This window comes from Phyllostomus hastatus, unplaced genomic scaffold (assembly GCF_019186645.2).
Source record: "Phyllostomus hastatus isolate PE091 unplaced genomic scaffold, TTU_PhHast_1.1 phas_contig_150, whole genome shotgun sequence".
In the NCBI taxonomy this organism is placed as follows: domain Eukaryota; kingdom Metazoa; phylum Chordata; class Mammalia; order Chiroptera; family Phyllostomidae; genus Phyllostomus; species Phyllostomus hastatus.
This window is the reverse complement of record NW_025333611.1, coordinates 19,248,914-19,265,301: the sequence shown is the minus strand read 5'-3', so window position 1 is coordinate 19,265,301 and position 16,388 is coordinate 19,248,914. Positions and strand designations below refer to the sequence as shown.

The 16,388-nt window shown below is 52.1% G+C and overlaps 1 protein-coding gene across 3 annotated transcripts in view; it reads right to left on the bottom strand.

The window, feature by feature from the left end:
* Nucleotides 1–914: 914 nt before the first annotated feature.
* FAT2 (FAT atypical cadherin 2) overlaps nucleotides 915–16,388 on the bottom strand; it is a 70,962-nt gene continuing 55,488 nt past the window's right edge. For 2 of the 3 annotated variants that reach the window (XM_045820185.1, XM_045820168.1), the window contains exons 19-24: nucleotides 14,716–15,526; nucleotides 11,697–11,842; nucleotides 7,596–8,037; nucleotides 6,008–6,125; nucleotides 3,936–4,396; nucleotides 915–2,869 (exon numbers count right to left, since the gene is read on the bottom strand). In XM_045820185.1, the coding sequence (XP_045676141.1) occupies nucleotides 2,337–2,869; nucleotides 3,936–4,396; nucleotides 6,008–6,125; nucleotides 7,596–8,037; nucleotides 11,697–11,842; nucleotides 14,716–15,526 (2,511 nt within the window). In that variant the 3' untranslated portion in view covers nucleotides 915–2,336. The remainder of the gene's footprint in view (nucleotides 2,870–3,935; nucleotides 4,397–6,007; nucleotides 6,126–7,595; nucleotides 8,038–11,696; nucleotides 11,843–14,715; nucleotides 15,527–16,388) is intronic. The other variant, XM_045820176.1, reaches the window with a different exon arrangement.

Genomic DNA, 16,388 nt, shown 5'->3' with positions numbered 1-16,388 from the left:
AGTAAAAAACTAAAAAACCTCCCTGGCTGGAGTAGCTCAGTGGATTGAGTGTGGGCTGTGAACCAAAGTGTCGCAGGTTCGATTCCCAGTCAGGCTACAGGCCTGGGTTGCAGGCCATGACCCCCAGCAACCACACATTGATGTTTCTCTCTCTCTCTTTCCCCCCGCTTCCCTGTCTAAAAATAAATAAAATCTTTAAAAAAACCCTAAAAAACCTAAATGTGCTAAAAGAAAAATATTAAGTAAATAATAGTACAGGTAGTATTCTCTCAGGGCCAAATCATAAAAGTGGCTAGTACAACAACAGAAATTTAGGCAACACTGGACTAGGTTATTTGTCATTTCCTGCACAGTTCTGACAAGTTACTGCTACCTGCATACTACCGGGTATTATATCTTAGCATTAAATCACCATTTATTGTCTGTGCTGCTGTAAGTTCTTTGTGTGTATTCCTCAGAACAGTATTAGGGTGTAGGTGTTACGTACTGTCTTAGTTTTACTGAGAAACGAGAGGCCAGGCCCCACCCGCCTGAGTGAGAACGGGTCTGGACCTGAGCCCGACCCAGAGCCACAGTCCGCGGTGAGAGCCTGGGGTGGGGACCGGCTCTCTGGTCTCAGGACTGGTCAGCGGACGTTCCGCTAGCTGTGGACAGTTGTGTCAGAATTGGAGGCATTTTTTTCCAGTGTTCTGGGCCCCACCCCCAGAGGTTCTAATTTTGTGTTCTGAGGTAGGGCTTAGGGATCTTTATTTTAGCTGTTTTGCTGGATTTGGGGGTAACTTCTAGGGTCCCCTGGAATGTGCACCTCAGCTTGGAAGGGCCTGTAGGCCCTTGTGCACTTTCTTTGACTCAACCCCAAACAGGGTAAGTGGCACAGAAAATAACAGTAAAAAAGATATTTTATTGTTGAAAAAAACAACCACTGAAACCACGTACACCGCCATTCATGCACACAGCCACGCACACAGCCACGTACCACGCACCACACACACCAACGCCCTCACCCACACAGCCCTCCTCCCCTGTCAGCAGCAGCCCTGTGGGTGAGAGTCTCTGTTGCTCTTCCTTTTGACTTTCGTCTCCAGAAACAACACGTGAAAAAGCAATGGACCAGAGAAAGGAATGGGGGGAGGGGAAGTAGCGAGGCCACCAGAATTCTCTGGCCGCTGCCACTCCTGGCTACATACACTCTACACATGTGTACAGACATATTATTCACAGGTGCCCACATGTGCAGACATGTGCCCACACTGACCTCTGTGCATAGGGTTGAGTCACTGCAGGTAACACTTGGAGATGTTGGGGCAAGCGAGGGCCCGGTGCCCAGTCTGGACACACTGCTCTCCGACTCCTTGCCTCCACCCTCTCTGAATGGACATTCTCGAGTCCCTTGTGTCTACAGAAGAAAACTCCCTTTGGGGCAACTCATCTAGACAGCAAGGTTGAAAAGTGCCTAAAATTTTTTTAAATGATGAATTATGTCCTTCCTTCCTTTGTCCCAAAGTGCTTCAGAAACTTGGGATGAAGAACCCAGAGTTCCATGAGGTCTGAATTCTTTCACAAAGAAGGTCCAGGGCTCACAAATCCCGGCTGGCCCTGGCTGATAGAAAGTCACGTGACTTAAAGAGGCGGAGCAAGTTGCTTTGTTGGGATTTGGATTAGAGATTCTAGGAGACTGAGGCCAAAGTGATGCTCCTCAGGCACCCTTGTCGCCCTCATCCCCAATGCCCAGCACCGTGCCTGGCACGGAGCGGGTGCTGCCGTGGACATACGAATGAGGCAGGGTGTGTAGGTGACTTTCGGTAACTGCCCGCCTGCTGCTCACCTCTCAGTGCCCAGGAGGACACCCTGTGGCCCTCCAAGGTCAGTGACCCTGGGGCCTGGGCTCTGTAGTGCGTGTAGCGGTAGCCTGTGAGGCAGGAACCTGCCCCTGCCTCCAGAATGGAGCTGCCTGCGGGCAGGTGTCCAAATACGCCCCAGCGGAGCTCGCCCAGTGGCTCAGGCCCCTCCTCCCTGCGCGCCGAGAGATGGCACATCAGAGACAGGCCGCCTCTTGCCCATCTCAGGAGTCAGTTTTTCCTGGTTTTCCAGGGCAACTGCTCCGTGCATCCCCTCTCTGCTGGGGACCCCAGTACTGTTTTTGGAGCTCTACCCTCTGCTTCCCTCTGTCCTCAGGGACCAGGTGTGGGTCTGGAAGAGCACATTTCAAAGTGTGGCAGCCCGGAATGGGTACAGGGGCTTCCCTCCCATCGTCCCAGCCACGCTCCACCCACTCTCTGTGAGACCGGAGGAAGGTGCCAAGTCCTTGGCCTCCCACTGCTCTCCTCTGAGGACAGCTAGAACATGACCTCCTCACAGCTCCCATAATCACTCTCTACCATGTCAGAGCCCTCATAGTTGGGGGGTGCCTGGGGCTGGCCCTGGCCTGTGGGAAGCCTACCCCCCACCTCGCAGTCGGCATAAGAGGGCCCAGCCCGGCTGAGGCGCATGCTCACCCCCTTGTAGCCCCCCTCTGCCAGGCAGGGCCCTCCCCCTCCCTGCTGGAACTGTGAGTGGTAGTAGCTGATGGCTGTGTACTCATTGAGACAGGGGGCCAGCAGGCGCTCCCGGGGACTGGGGGCCCGAGGGGGCATCAGATCTTCCAGGTTCTGATTGCTGTAACGGGGTGGGAGGGGTGCCCGCTTGTTTTCCAGCTCCAGTGGGAAGGGGAACCCCCCGTAGAGACCAGCAGGTTCTGGCATCACAGCTGGCTTCTGGTGCCGGGGAGGCGAGGGCGGCAGAGGGCCCGGGGTCACTTCAGAGTGGGGGTATTCCCAGCGCTCCTTCCTGGAGTAAGTGGGGGGCCAGACTGTGGCTCCTCCGGGGTACACTGAAAGAGAATAGCAGTATAGGGTGAGCTTTGCATTGCCCTGGAGAAGGTTCCAGCTGGCCTGATAGTTGCTATATAGAGCTTAGCCAGAGGTAGAGATGGCCCCAGGAGTCGGTGGATGTGAGGCCAGTCTATGCGTGTTGTCTCTGGAAGCTTAGGTTGATATCTAGAATCCACTGGGGCCAAGTTTTAGGCTAGAAGCTTAACCCAAGGCCAGTCTGTCTCGTGACTGACCGAAGGGTCAATGAACAGGGAATGATGTGGATGGCTTCATGCTGCCCACCCCCAGCAGCTGCACCCCAAGGCTCGCTGGTGGGTTTCCTGTCCTTATCTGAAGGAAACAGACACACGGTTCGAAGCAGGTGTGATGGCACGTATCACAGAGCGGGATGGGATGGGGTGTGTCTTGGGTCCCACTTGTGCCCCTGCTACTGAATCGTTGGGTGAGTTGGAACAGGTCACTGCATCTTTATGGTCCCTAGCTACTCCACTGGCAAAAAGTTAGTGAAAATACCTGTTTTAACTATTGCTGGATATGCCAGCAACTATAAAGTGCTTGCATAGTCACCTCCTTTTGAGCCAGACAGGAGAGGGGGTGAAGGTGCCTCCTCTCCGCCAGCCAGGTCTCACCTAAGGGGCTGCGCCTCCAGACCTGGCAACCAGAAAGTTGGACGGCGGCTTCTCTTTCTTTCCCTTCCTTGAAGGGCCCCCATGTGCAGTAGCTGCCTTTCTACCCCTTGGAGGTAGAAAGGAGGCTCCTTTCTACCTCCCATTCCTAACCAGAGTCTGTAGGTTTCTGCCATTCACATCAGACCTGCGGAGTGTCTTAGAATTTAGAGGACTGGATGGTGATGCAGCAGAATGAGCCACAGACTCTGAGTCCAGAGACCTGGCTTCTGTTCCAGTCCACGAGTGCACTGTGGCCTTGAACACACCCCTTCACACGCCATTCCAAGGGATTGACTGAAGGTGCCCAAAATCCCTTGTGCCTCCAATGATGAGGTGCTCAGGTCTCCCACCCCCATTCCACCAGTCCCCAGGGCTAAGGGCCTCCGGGTATACTGACCCATCTCCTCGCGGGACCAGGTCCTCTTCATGATGGGCTCGTCGTCAGAGCGGGAAGGAACCGAGGCGGGGGGGAGTCTGGGAGGCACACTGCAGACCACTGGCTGCTGCTTGGAGCTGGGTCCAAAAGTGATGAGTTCACTCGGACCTGAGGTCTTGCTGGGCTCTACTTGGTTCGAGTGGTTGCAGGAGCTGGTACTCAGGGGGTTGAGCTCAATGGCAGGCGTGGCTTGAGTGTCAACGCCAACACTCCGGGCCAGGAGGTCTGGGTCTTCCATGGCCACGGGCTTGTGAGACTTGTAATGGCGGCAGTAGAAGAGAAGCCCAACAGTGGTGACAACGGCGACCAGTAGGGCCACTACGATGATCAGAATCTCCTGCTGCCCCCAGTCCCCTCTTTTGATGTCAGGGGTGACCAGGCAGTATTCTTCTACGCAGCCACTGGCCTTAATTTCACAGCTGCTGAGACAGAGAAGTAGGCAGGGGGCTGAGTCACTTCCTTCTCATGTCCCCTCTTTCAAAGATCAGTGGGATGGACAGCCCTGCACTCAAGCCGGCCCTCTCCAATTTCCCACCAAAAAATTGTATACGATTATCAGACATACGTACCAACTGCAGAACGTTCCACCCTCTACCAGTAATGCGTAGGACTCAGCTACACCCTCATTCACGACCATTTGACGTGGACTCTGAGCACATCCATTAGGTTCACCCGTGAGACCCAGACATCGGATATACTCTCCACCACCGAGATCAGGTTTCCGACCACAAAACGTGATGGAGGCAGCCAGCACACCTGGCTGTCCTCTAGCTACAGTGTCAGGGGCCCAGATGCAAGTTAGCAGTCACTCAACAATGGCCACCAGACATCACCAGCAGGTCACAGGGACCCCCATAGCTCTGCACAGACCTCACATCGGGCAGCGTTTTCAGAGAGAGCCCCTGGAATTATATGATCCCCCAGGTCACCTTCAGCTTAGTGTTCTGTGACATAAGGCTCTTTAGGAGACTTCTACGGCTGGCTTTACCCACTTTTGAAAAATTCGCTCCATTCTACGTGAGTCCAAAACATCTCCCAGTGCCCGAAATTTCAGCACCAACAGTTTGTCCTTTGGCGTTTAACTCCTCCCCAAGTTCCTATTTTAAAATGCAAATGCTGCTTTCAGCCAAGGAATGTCCCCCCACACATCTGTCAAATGGAGAGCCTTTCGTCCTGCAGAGCAGTGAGTGGGGTGCGGCTGGGAACGCCAGTTGCTGAGAAAGAGCACTTGGGTCATAAACTCACGGAGGAATCCTGGGTAAGCCTTCTCCTTCTCTGGGCCTCAGTTTCCCCCGCTGTAAAATGAGTGAGTGGACTACATCATTAGCTCACTTAGGCACAGACTGATGGCAAAGGGCTCCCTTTGGAGTTTGTAAAAAAAAAAAAATGGATCCCCGGAGTCATAACTTAGAGTTTCCAAATTAGTGGGTCCAGGGATGTATCTTTCTCACCAGTCTCCCTCATGATTTTTTAGAGGCTCATAAGGTGGGGAGCCAATAAAACCAGATAATTGCCAAAACCTTTTGATCTCTAGGACCCTTAGATGGTTTGCCTTCTCTTGCAACACGTGCACCGCCCCCCACCCTCAGGCCAGCATAACAGGTAGTTTGCAGTGGGGTTCGTGACCCATAGCAGTGCCTGCACCAAGTGGTCATTTTCTGGGAAGTCACAGTCTAGAGCAAAAGACTAAAAACTTCAGCTATTTCCAGACTTTATCAAAGATCAGAACGGCCTGAGGAGCTGGTTAGACATGCAGATTTCTGGGCCCCAGCCTGGTGAGTCTGATTCAGCAGGTTCAGAACAGGGCTCGGGAAATACCTTATTAACAAGCACCTGCCTCTCCCAGAGTGTTCTGAAGCGGGCGGTCAGAGGGAGAGGCCTTGACCTGCGGAAAAGGCCAGGAAGCCAGGTCCTGGAGCACTCGGTCCCCTGCTTCCCATTGGCCTTCCCAGAGTTCAGAGTGCAGAGCTCATTCCCCAAGGGTGCCACACCCAGGTGAGGGGCCAGGGGCACGTGCCCTCTCCTGTGATTACCTGCCCCCTTCAGGGGAGGAGGTGCAGGTTCCATCTTTCTGGCAGGCTGCCCACGTGCAGTTCTCCCCTTGTTCACAGTGTGCCCCAGAGGACTGTGGGGGGCACTTGCAGACATAGCCTGGGAGGAAGAGAGGGGAGGTGAGAGTGCACTGGCCTCGCAGTCAGGCAGTCCAGGCTGAGCGCCAGGCACCACGTTAGGCAGTGGTACCCTACTGGACAAGAAGACTTGATCCCGGCCCTCAAAGAACTTACAGCCCTGCAGACAACAGGCATCAAAAGAGTAATGCATGGCCTCCTCATTTACCCAGACAACACTGATTCTAAGTGAGAATCCTCATGGAGGGGCCTATTGGAGCCTCGTGACAACTCCGAGATCTTTTACTGTTGTCAGCCTCATCAGGGGGCAGGTATAAGTGGATGGCAGGTGAGGAAATGAAGCACGGAGAGTGTGGGACATCTGCTTAAGGCCATGCAGCTTAGTAAGTGGCAATAGTGGGGTTCAGGCCTAGACAGTTATATATACTGTCAGCATATTAGTGATTATCATAAAAGTTAGTTTTATTGAAGGGAAGTATTGGGGGAGGTTTCCTGGAGCAGGCACTATTTCTGCTGAGACGTGAAGGGTGAGTAAAAGTCAGACAAAAAGGCAGAGGAGCAAGGAGGAAGGTGTTTCAGGCGGAGGAGAGAACATGTGTAAAGGCTTAAAGGAGAGTGTGTGCAGCAAGTCCCGGGAATTAAAATGAGGCCAGGGTGGGCGCACCTGCTGGAAAAGGGGGGCGTGGGAGCTGCAGGGCCGGGAGAGGGGAGGGGCCAGGGCGTCGGGGTATGAGCCATACGCAGGAATCAGGAATTGGGACTCTCTCCAAACAACAGGGGGAAGACACTACAAGGTTCTGTGCAGAAAAGCGACATTCTCAGATCTGCACCATAGAAAGACCAGCCGTTTAACGTAAAGTGCCCCCCGGAGGATGCAGGTGGAGGGAGAGAAGCAGCAGAAGGGAGGTGGCTGGCGTAGCGGAAGAGGGGAGCGATGACAGGGGCTTGAGTCAGAATGAGGACAGAGTAGTGATGGCACTGAAGTTTGTGACGAATGCAGCCTTCTACACCAGAGCCCCCATTCACACCCTTCCTCCTTCCAAAAAGGAGAAGGAGACTTAGAAATCTAAGACACTCTCTTAGAAAGGAAGACTTGTTGAGTGAGAATTAAGACTCCTGGCTTCGCTAGTATAGACCTGGCAGATCTCATCCTGTTACACACCAGGCAGAAAGGAAAAGAGAAGGACATTTGGAATCGGGGTAGAGTGTTTTTCTGAGATCTGGACCCAGAGCATGCCTCTCCCATTTAACCGCCATGTGACCAGGGCAAGCTCCTTTACCTTTCTGGGCTTTCCTCACATAGCCCAGCAGTTTCCTGAGCTGCAGAATGGGGCTATCAATGGCTCTCTCCCCTCCTTCCCTCCCTCATGGGGCTGTGATGAAAGAATATGCTTTATAAATTCAATAGTGATACATGAGTGCTAGTCCAACAGGCCAGGGTCCTCTGAAGAGCCTGCTGGGATAAGCATTGGTGTCAGCCCCGAGCCCCTACCTGTCCCGTGCGTCCGCAGGCATGTCCCACCGTTGAGACATGGGCTCTGGCTGCAGTCTTCACTGCGGAGGCAGCACTGGGTGAGGGCCTGCCTCTCCAGCAAGCCCGCTGCCTTCCTGCCACCGGCCAGCAGCTCCAGGGCCACCCCGTTGATCATGACTGCGTCCAGGCAGCCTTCGAAGCCCTGGGAGACGTTTGCGGGAGAAGGAGAGAGGACGAGGCCGCCTAGAAAGAGGTCTGTTCCGGGCCGCACACCCTGGCAGTTCTCTGGGAGCACGAGGGAGCCGTTGCCTGAGCTGTCAACCAGCAGGCGAATGGAGGTATCCGTCTCCTTCACCAGAACCGAGTGCCACTCTTGGTCATTCACGTGGAGCGAGGAGGAAAGATTGGCAGAGAAGCCACCAGGGCAGCGGTATTCCAGCTGGAGCGCTCCATCGACCAGCTGCAAAGAAAACCCAGACGGCCATCAGCAGAGCCAAGTCCTCATAAAAGGCCCGGCTCTCAGGCTGCCAGCGGGAAGAATGTGGGTTGTGTATTCGTGGGTGGGAGGGGTAGTGTTTGGTGATTTCCAAGGCTGTTCTAGGTAGCGTGTTTGTAGAGAATAAACAATGCCTTCAAAGTGCTGTCTTGTCTATGGTTTTATTTGGCCCTCACTGCACTCCATGGGATGGTCTGGGCAGCAATGACCTCTACATTTCACAGATGAGGAAATCGGGGCCCAGGGATGCCTTGCCATCTTGTGGATTCTTCTCCACAGGCCTCTCCCATGTTCTACATTCCTGAACATTGGCCTTGAAGGATACCAAAACCTTCCTCTCATTACCACTCCCTTATTCAACAGTTCAGCAGTTCGTACAGTGGGTCTCCAAGATCTACTGAGGGGATCTGCAAGGGGAAACTATTTTCGTAATTGACCTAAGATATTATTTGCCTTTTCCACCCTCATCCTCTCGCACGTGCAATGGAGACCGTCACACCTGATGGGGCGGAAGGGATGTGAAGAGCCAGCTGTCCTCTGTTAGGCCAGCCATCAGAGAGCTTTTTAAAAATGTAAAACAATGCCTCTTTTTTTTCAAATTTTGGAAAGTGTAATTGTTTTTCATAAAAATATAGTTTTATGTGACCATGGAACAGCTTTCTTATTTTTAAATGAATTAACAAATAAAGATTTTAACATTTGTCGGTTTTAATTTCTAATACTGAAAATGTTTGTAACTATATATAACCCATATAAATAAAAACATCCTTAGGATCTTCAATCATTTTTAAGGAGGAAAAAGTCCTGAAATCAAAAAGTCTGAGAACCATCAGGTTCAAACATTTCAGTTCACCTCACCCTAAGAAGCAGGGGCAGCTGGCGGTCAGACCTTTCTCTGGTCACCACGGGCTGGGCAGGGCTTCTCTGGGTGCAGTTTGACGACACAATGCGGTGTCTTCAGGAGTCAGCCGTTTGTACACCCCCTTCCTGATTTTTGCCCTGATTCAGTACTGCCTGTATCATTATTACTTCAAAGAAAGCTTGCTATTCTCTAGTAAATAGAGAAATACAGTGGCAAAAATAAATACAACTCAACTCGTTGTCCTTAACTCCTTTGACTTTATCCAGGACCACAATCCATCGATCCCACCATCTTTTCACTGCCTCTTGCCTCCTCAGCAGTGTCCTCCCTCCTCTCCTAACCCAGCTTAAGCTCCATAGCCAAATTCCCATCCCTCTCTCACTTGGTCGAAGTCACTTGGCAAACCCACAAATCTGGTGAAACTCACCTCTCCCCCTATTCCGTATGAGCACCCTGGAGCCAACACGGCTGTGCAGAAACACACAGCCTTACTCATGGGTCTCCCTTTAGTTTCATGGCCACGAGCCTCAAGTGAGCCCTTCATGCTGCTCAGCGATCGTTCTGTCTTCCTTAGTCCGTTTTCTCTCCCAGATGGCCATTTCCACAACTTCTCTCTCCTCAGACCCCAAACACCTCCCTCCGCATTCTCACTGTCAGGAGTCCGATGGGAACTTGCAGACACTCACAATCGCCTCTGTCCACCTTGGTGGAAGCCGGTCTCTCCATTCTTGCACTGGATTCCCCACCCCGCCCCCCGGCTTACTTCCTCAAGGATAAGATCCCACTGCCTCTCCTCTCTCCTGCATCTTTGTTCTTTCTCTGCTGGATCCTCCCAATTGTCGTACAAGCATTATTGCCCTAATATTATTTTTAAAAAGCTGACTTGAACCCAGTTCTCTTGCCCAATATCACTTCTTATTTTTCTTTGCTTCCCTTAGCAGCAAAGTCCCACCCCCACCCACCACAACACTGAAACCACTGGCGTCAGGGTATTCGATGACTTCTGTTGCCAGATCCAGTGGTTTGGTTAATATCACTTCCCATCTTAGTTGACTTCTCAGCAGCATGTCACTCCTTCCTTCTTAGTACAGGTTCTTCATTTGGCTTCCCCGGTGCAATACTGTCTTGCTTTTCCTCCACCATCATCAGCTGCTCCTTTCCATCTCCAGTGTTGGATCCTCCCCTTCCCCCGACACCTCACTGCTTGAGGGTCTCAAGGATGAACACTTGGTCTACTCACTCACTAATCTACACTTGTTGGTGATCCCCATCTCGGCCCAGGCCTGTCTCACAAACACTAGACTTGTTTATCCAGCTCCACTCGGAGGTCAAACAGGCATTTCAAACTTGCATGTCCAAAACAGAACTCCAGATCTTCTGCCCCAGCCCTGCTTTACCCACATTCTCCCCCAGGTCTGTTGGTGGCAACCTCATCCTTTCCAGGCCAAACAAAATCTTACTCCTTGCTTTTTCTTCCAGCCCTCCTTCAATTGACCAGGACATCCTGTTGGCCTTACCTTCAACATCTGTTCAGAATCTGACCTCTGCTTCCTAGTTCCACTGTCATAACCCTGATCCGAACTGCCGTCATCTCTCACCGGAATTACTGCTTTTTGACTGGGTCTCTCTGCTTCTGTCTTTGTTCTTCCAAGCCTACTATTAGCACAGTAGCCAGGAGAACCCTTTTTGCATATGTTAATTCTCTGCTCAAAACCTTCTGATGCCTTCCATTTTGCTCAGAACAAAAGCCAAAGTCCTTAAATGGCCCGTGAGACCTTTATTGATCTGGGCCCAGTTCATTGCATCTCTGACCTCAACTCCTCCCACTGCTGCCCCCCTTGCTCACTTCAGTCAAGCCATACAGACCTCTCTGGGTGGTTCCTTAAGCACGCTAAGGAATCACCTGCCAATTACTACTTCCTCTACCTACAGATGTCTAAGCTAACTCCCTTACCCCCTTCCAATTATTATTTGATCATCACCTCAACAAACCCTTCCCTGACCACCTTATTTAAAATTGCAACCCCCCAGACTCCTGATTTCCCTTAACCTTTATCTTTTTCTTTTAACCCAAAGTACTTGTCACACTCAGACGAACCCTATAATTTCCTGATTTATTGTGATTATTGTCAGTCTTCCCTGTAGGATGAAAGTAAGAGGGGTTTTTGCCTTATTCACTGATGGGACCCAAACACCTAGAACCGTGCCTGTCACTTAGTAGATGCTCAATAAATACTTATTGACTGAATTAAATTCTAGCCAAAGTGTGTTTCTCTTGGTCAAAGTGGGAGGTTGACATGGGTGCCAGAGGTGTTAACATCAGGAAGGTAAACTGAGACTGACATAATCAGAAGGATTGAAAGACCATTAGAAAGGAAGTTCCTTTTTCTTCCATGTAATGCAACGCTGGGTTTGTTGTCTGGAGCACCCCACTGGCAGCCAGCCTCCCCCTCTTTGGAAACAGTGTTCTGTTACTCAGCAAAAGTGATAAAAGTCCTAGGGCCAGGTGGCCCCACCCTTCTGTCTTCCTGTCTTCAGAGACCCTCCTATCTCACAGAACAGCCTGCTGTACTTGGACAGATATCTTTAGGTGGGATGCTTTGGCCGCCATGACTGGAAGGCCTCGTGTCTTGACCCAACATCCCTGGAAACCGTGCAGGGGCTTCTTTGCAGAAATTGGTCTTCTTGGCCCTGCTCATGTCGCCCCCACCTTCCCAGCCTGGCACTCTCTCACGAAATCTCTCAGCTGGAGGGGCCTTACCTTCAGGGAGATATGCACTGTCCCATTGCTGAACAGGACAACGGCCTGTGACTGGAGTGTTTTCAGACTGAAACGGATGTGCCAGTTCTGAGTCTCTGGGGGACTGTACCGCCCGAAGCTCTGACCGCTGAACCTTGCGGCAGTACCTGTGAAAAACAAACAGTGGGGTCACTGACCGCCATGTGAACAGTCCCCACACAGCCCTCCAACTGACTGTCTCATTCAACTCGTGTATGGCAAGCAGAGGCATTGCTCTTTTTACAGATGAGGAAACATTGCTGGGGGGTCATGTATCCAAGGTCACACAGTTCGACCAGGGCCATCACCCTGCACACCGTCCTTTGGCCCCAGGGACCCTTGCCTTGGCTCCCAGCCTGGGTCAGAGACTCTGACTCAGCCCATTAAGAAACCAGGAGCCAAGCCAGAAATGTAACCAATCAAGGGCGTGGAAATCAAAATTCCTGTCCTACATTGTTCCCATGTTATTTCTGACCTCCCTTGGGGAAGAAGGAAGTAGAATTGGGGAGGATTTTGCATATGTATGTGATTTCGGGAACATCCCCAGGGGTTATTTTTGCCTCAAGAGACCTCCATTATTAGGAGTGTAACAATTTGGGGTAAGCACTTTCCAAATAAAACACTACCAGGAGACTCTGTGATAAAGGATGTGATAGATCGAGTGGCCAAAACTTCTGTGAAGTCCTGCATACTCCAACCCCTGCAGAATTGCTGATATGCAGTTGCGTAAGGATTCTGGAACTTCACCTACACTGAGTTTCTCAAGCTTATATGACCACAGGACCCTCTTATGTGGACCACCTATTCATAGTCCTTGCAAAAAGCATTCTGTGGGACCCCCTTGTGCTGTGGGACACAGCAATGCTGTGTTATATGAAGCACTGCCCTCCTGAGATTAAAAAAAAATCCACCCTCCCCAGAAGTGAGTTCAGATCTTAAGTCCCTGTGAATAAGCAAGCTTATAGTTCTTGGGGGGAAAGACTAGAGGTACAGGCCCCAAGACCTAGGGAAGAGGAATTGTGGAAAGCCGAAAGGAGGAGAAGAAAGAACCAGAAAGCCTGAGGCATGCAGGATTATAAAATCCTAAGAGGCTCTGATGCTGGCCATTCCGTTGTAGTATATCTCGTTACTGCATGGGACATTGAAGGTGACCTAAGTGAGGAATTCCCAAACCTGGCTGAAAATCAGCATCACCTAGAGAGTCTTTGAAAATACAGAGCGCCAGGCTCTGCCCTCAGAGAGTGTGGCCAGTAGTTCCGGGGGCACGTGGGAATCCGTCTGTTGGAACACTCCCCGGGATGGGTGCAGGGACTGCAGGAGAGGCCAGGGGCGGAGTCTGAGATGCTGGTCGTGCTCCGATCCCTGATCTAGGTCCTGGTTCTGGTGACACCGACAGATTTGGTTTGTGGAAACTTGTCGAGCTGTGCACTTATGACACATGGCTATTTCTACATGTCACAGTCCCCTAACATTAAAAAACAAACAGACTCCTTTCCAAGTGATTCTGGTGGTCTGTGAGCTAGCCCATCTAGGGTTTCTTAAAGAGCCGCCCTTGGAGCACCTGCTTCAGAATGGACTGAGTGCTGCTTAAAAATGCCGATTCCAGGCCTCGCCCAAGACTTGCTAAATAAAAGTTTCTGGAGGTGACACCCAGGAGCAGGTCTCTTTAAAAACATACTCCCTGGGTGATATGCACAATCTTTAATTTTAGGACCTGTTGTCCGATGCCAGATGGTCAAGAAAAACCTTCAGCCATCACAGCTTCCCCTACAACCCAGTCTGGGGCAAGAGACACAAGAAAGGAAGCTCCCGCCCGAAGAGTAGCTCACTCAGCCTAAACCCAAGAGGTCCAGAGAAAATCCACAAATCTGAGAATTTCCCTAATGCAGACCAGTGGACCCAGAGCTGGTAGGCCATGCCAGGCAGGGGGCGATAGTGAGGCAAAGTCATTCTCTTTTTGCCAATGCCCATGTGCATTGGTTTTAATGCCAGGGCCACTGGGATGAACCCTATCAGAAAACTGAGTTTCTAAAGAGCTGGGCAGAGAGCTCAGGCTTTGGAGCGGGATGCACAGGTATTTGAAAAACTAGCCCTTCACGGGAGGTTGTACAGTTTCAGGCAAACCAATGTAATATAATCCCCACATTTAAGTTACAGCTGTAGATGGAGCTATTGCCCTGCTTTGTAGGGCTGTGGAGACACAGAGTTTAGGTAACATATACACAGAGCCTGGCAGGCAGCAGAGTCCTAGCAGCAATAACTGCTACCCTGTGAACGACAGCCACCACTGATGGGTTGCTTATTACGGGCCAGCCAGGGGGTAATGTGCTTTTATATCCATTAAGTAATTTATTCCTCAAACCAGTTCATGGAGGCAGATGATAGTACTTCCATTATTTTATGGATGAGAAACTAAAGCTTGGAGGATTTTACTAAACCCCCAAACTTACAGAGCTCAGAAGTGATAGAGCTGGGGCTTGAACATGAGCCACTTAGTCTAAACCTTCAAGTTATATTCTCCAGGCTACAGTGATACAGCGGTAGTGTAGGTAGTATGTTGACTATTGGCCACTTCCTATATCAGGCACTCTTCCAGGCAAGCACTTTGTATTGAATACTTGTTTAGTCCCTACTGCAGCTCAAAGGCACAGAGAGGTTAAATGCTTTTCCTAAGGCCATGTGGCTAGCAAGTGGCAGAGCTGAGATTTGAACCTGGGTGGCTTGATGGCAGAATCTGTACTCTTAGCCATGATGCTAAACTGCCTCTTGTATTCTTACCATTATTTTCAGAATTCCAAAAAGTGGCCAGGAATAGGGTGCCAATCAATATGTGACCAAGTTTTGTGAGGCCACACCGGCCTCATGGTGGCGGTCCCTGGCCTTTAGCCCTGTTGAAACTTCCCAGTCACTACCCCGCAGACCCTCCCTGGGACCTCCATCCCTGGAGTCAAGCGGGCCGAGCCCACCGTGCTGGCTGCCCTGGGGGAGGCCCATTCCTCACCATTGCAGGAGCAGCTCCTCTCCAGGCGGTGCCGCGGGGTGAGGATGCTGAGCCTGGCTGTGCTGTACGTGGGCCCGACCCTGGGGTCCAGGTGCACTGTCTCTTGGCAGATTTGACCCTGGCAGCTTGTCCCCTGGCAGGGCACCACAGGCATGGCTGACCTCATCTGAATTCCCACTGAGTGCTCCATCTCCTTGGCCGAGTGAGTGATGATGGTTGCCAGCTCCTGCAGCTTGTGGAAGGTCCCGGAATGCCCCTCAAAGACCAGAAGCACATCCACCCCAGCTGTGGCCTCTGCAGGCTGAAGGCTGGCCAGGTGGATGTTGGCTCTTTTGATGTCCAACTTGTTGCTGAGGAACCTCTGCAGGTTCCGCCAGTGATCACTCACCAGCTCCTCTGGGGTGAGCTGGCGGAAGCCCATCCACATGCTCTGCTGCAGAGCCTCCGGCCCCACATGCCACACGTGGACGTGGACCCCCGCGGTGGTCGTGAAGGTGCCATCGCTGACTGTGACAGTGAACGCGTAGCGGCCGCGGGGCAGTCCCTGGGCAGCGATGATCGTGCCGTCGGACGCGCCCACCGAGAAGTGGCTGCGCAGGGTCTCCTCTCCCGCCAGGCTGTAGGTCAGCGTGTCCTGCGGGTCTCGGTCCGTGGCATGGATTTTGCCCACCATGCCCCCCTGGAACTCCTGCTCCCCGATGGTGATGAAGATCTCCAGTGGGAGGCTGGAGGGCGGGTAGCGGCTCTGCTCCGTGACGTGGACTCTGACAGACGTGGACGACGAAAGGGGAGGGACGCCGCTGTCTGACACCTGTGGGCAAGAGAGGCGCTGCGTTACCCTGGGACTGTGGCGCAGCCCAGGCTGGCCTCCTCGGGGAACCGCGCCTCTCTGCTGGAGAGCAGGCTCAGCATGCTGCTGCCTTTGGGAAACGGAATAACAACTCCCAAAGCACTGAAGGTTGTGTGGGGGGATTTACACCTGCACCACACAGTAAAACTGGGCTCCACTTCCTCATTTGACAGCGCTCTGGGCCTCTCCCCAAGTCCCTCCAGACGTGATCTAGCCTCCTCCCTCTTGAACTTCTCTCATTCCCTCTTTCTGTGAGTGAGTCGCCGAAGGTCTCCTAGCAAGTTCACTGTGTGTCCTTCAGGGCCCCTGCCAGCTTCAGGAGGTTCTCTTTGGGAATCCCCTCTGCACTGTGATCGGGCTCGGGGTTGGGCTCGGGGTTGGGTTCTCCTCCAACCCAGCTAACAAATATTTGTTGAGTGTTTCCTACAGGCCTGGCCCTGTGCTGTGATCAGGAGAAAAGAGACAATAAGTTGCTAAATAAACCAGAGGATGTCAGACTTGGATAAAGTGGTGTGGAGGGAATAAATGGAGCAAAGTCACAGAGACGTGGACGACGGAAAGAGCTAACTTAGATCAGGCGGGAGAGACGGTGTCTTGGAGGGAGGACACTTGGGCTGCGTCCTGAGGGATAAGAAGAGGAGAGGACAAGAGGTGACAGACAGGGAACAGCTCTGGGGGCGGGGCGGGTGGAAAGAACGTGGTGTGCTTCAGAACAACAGAAAGGGGCTCCTGTGGCCGGGGCAGGGCAGAGGCCTGGAGGTGAGGGCAGAAGGGCCCAAGGTGACAGTTTATGTCACAGCCATGAAGAGCCATTGATGGTTTT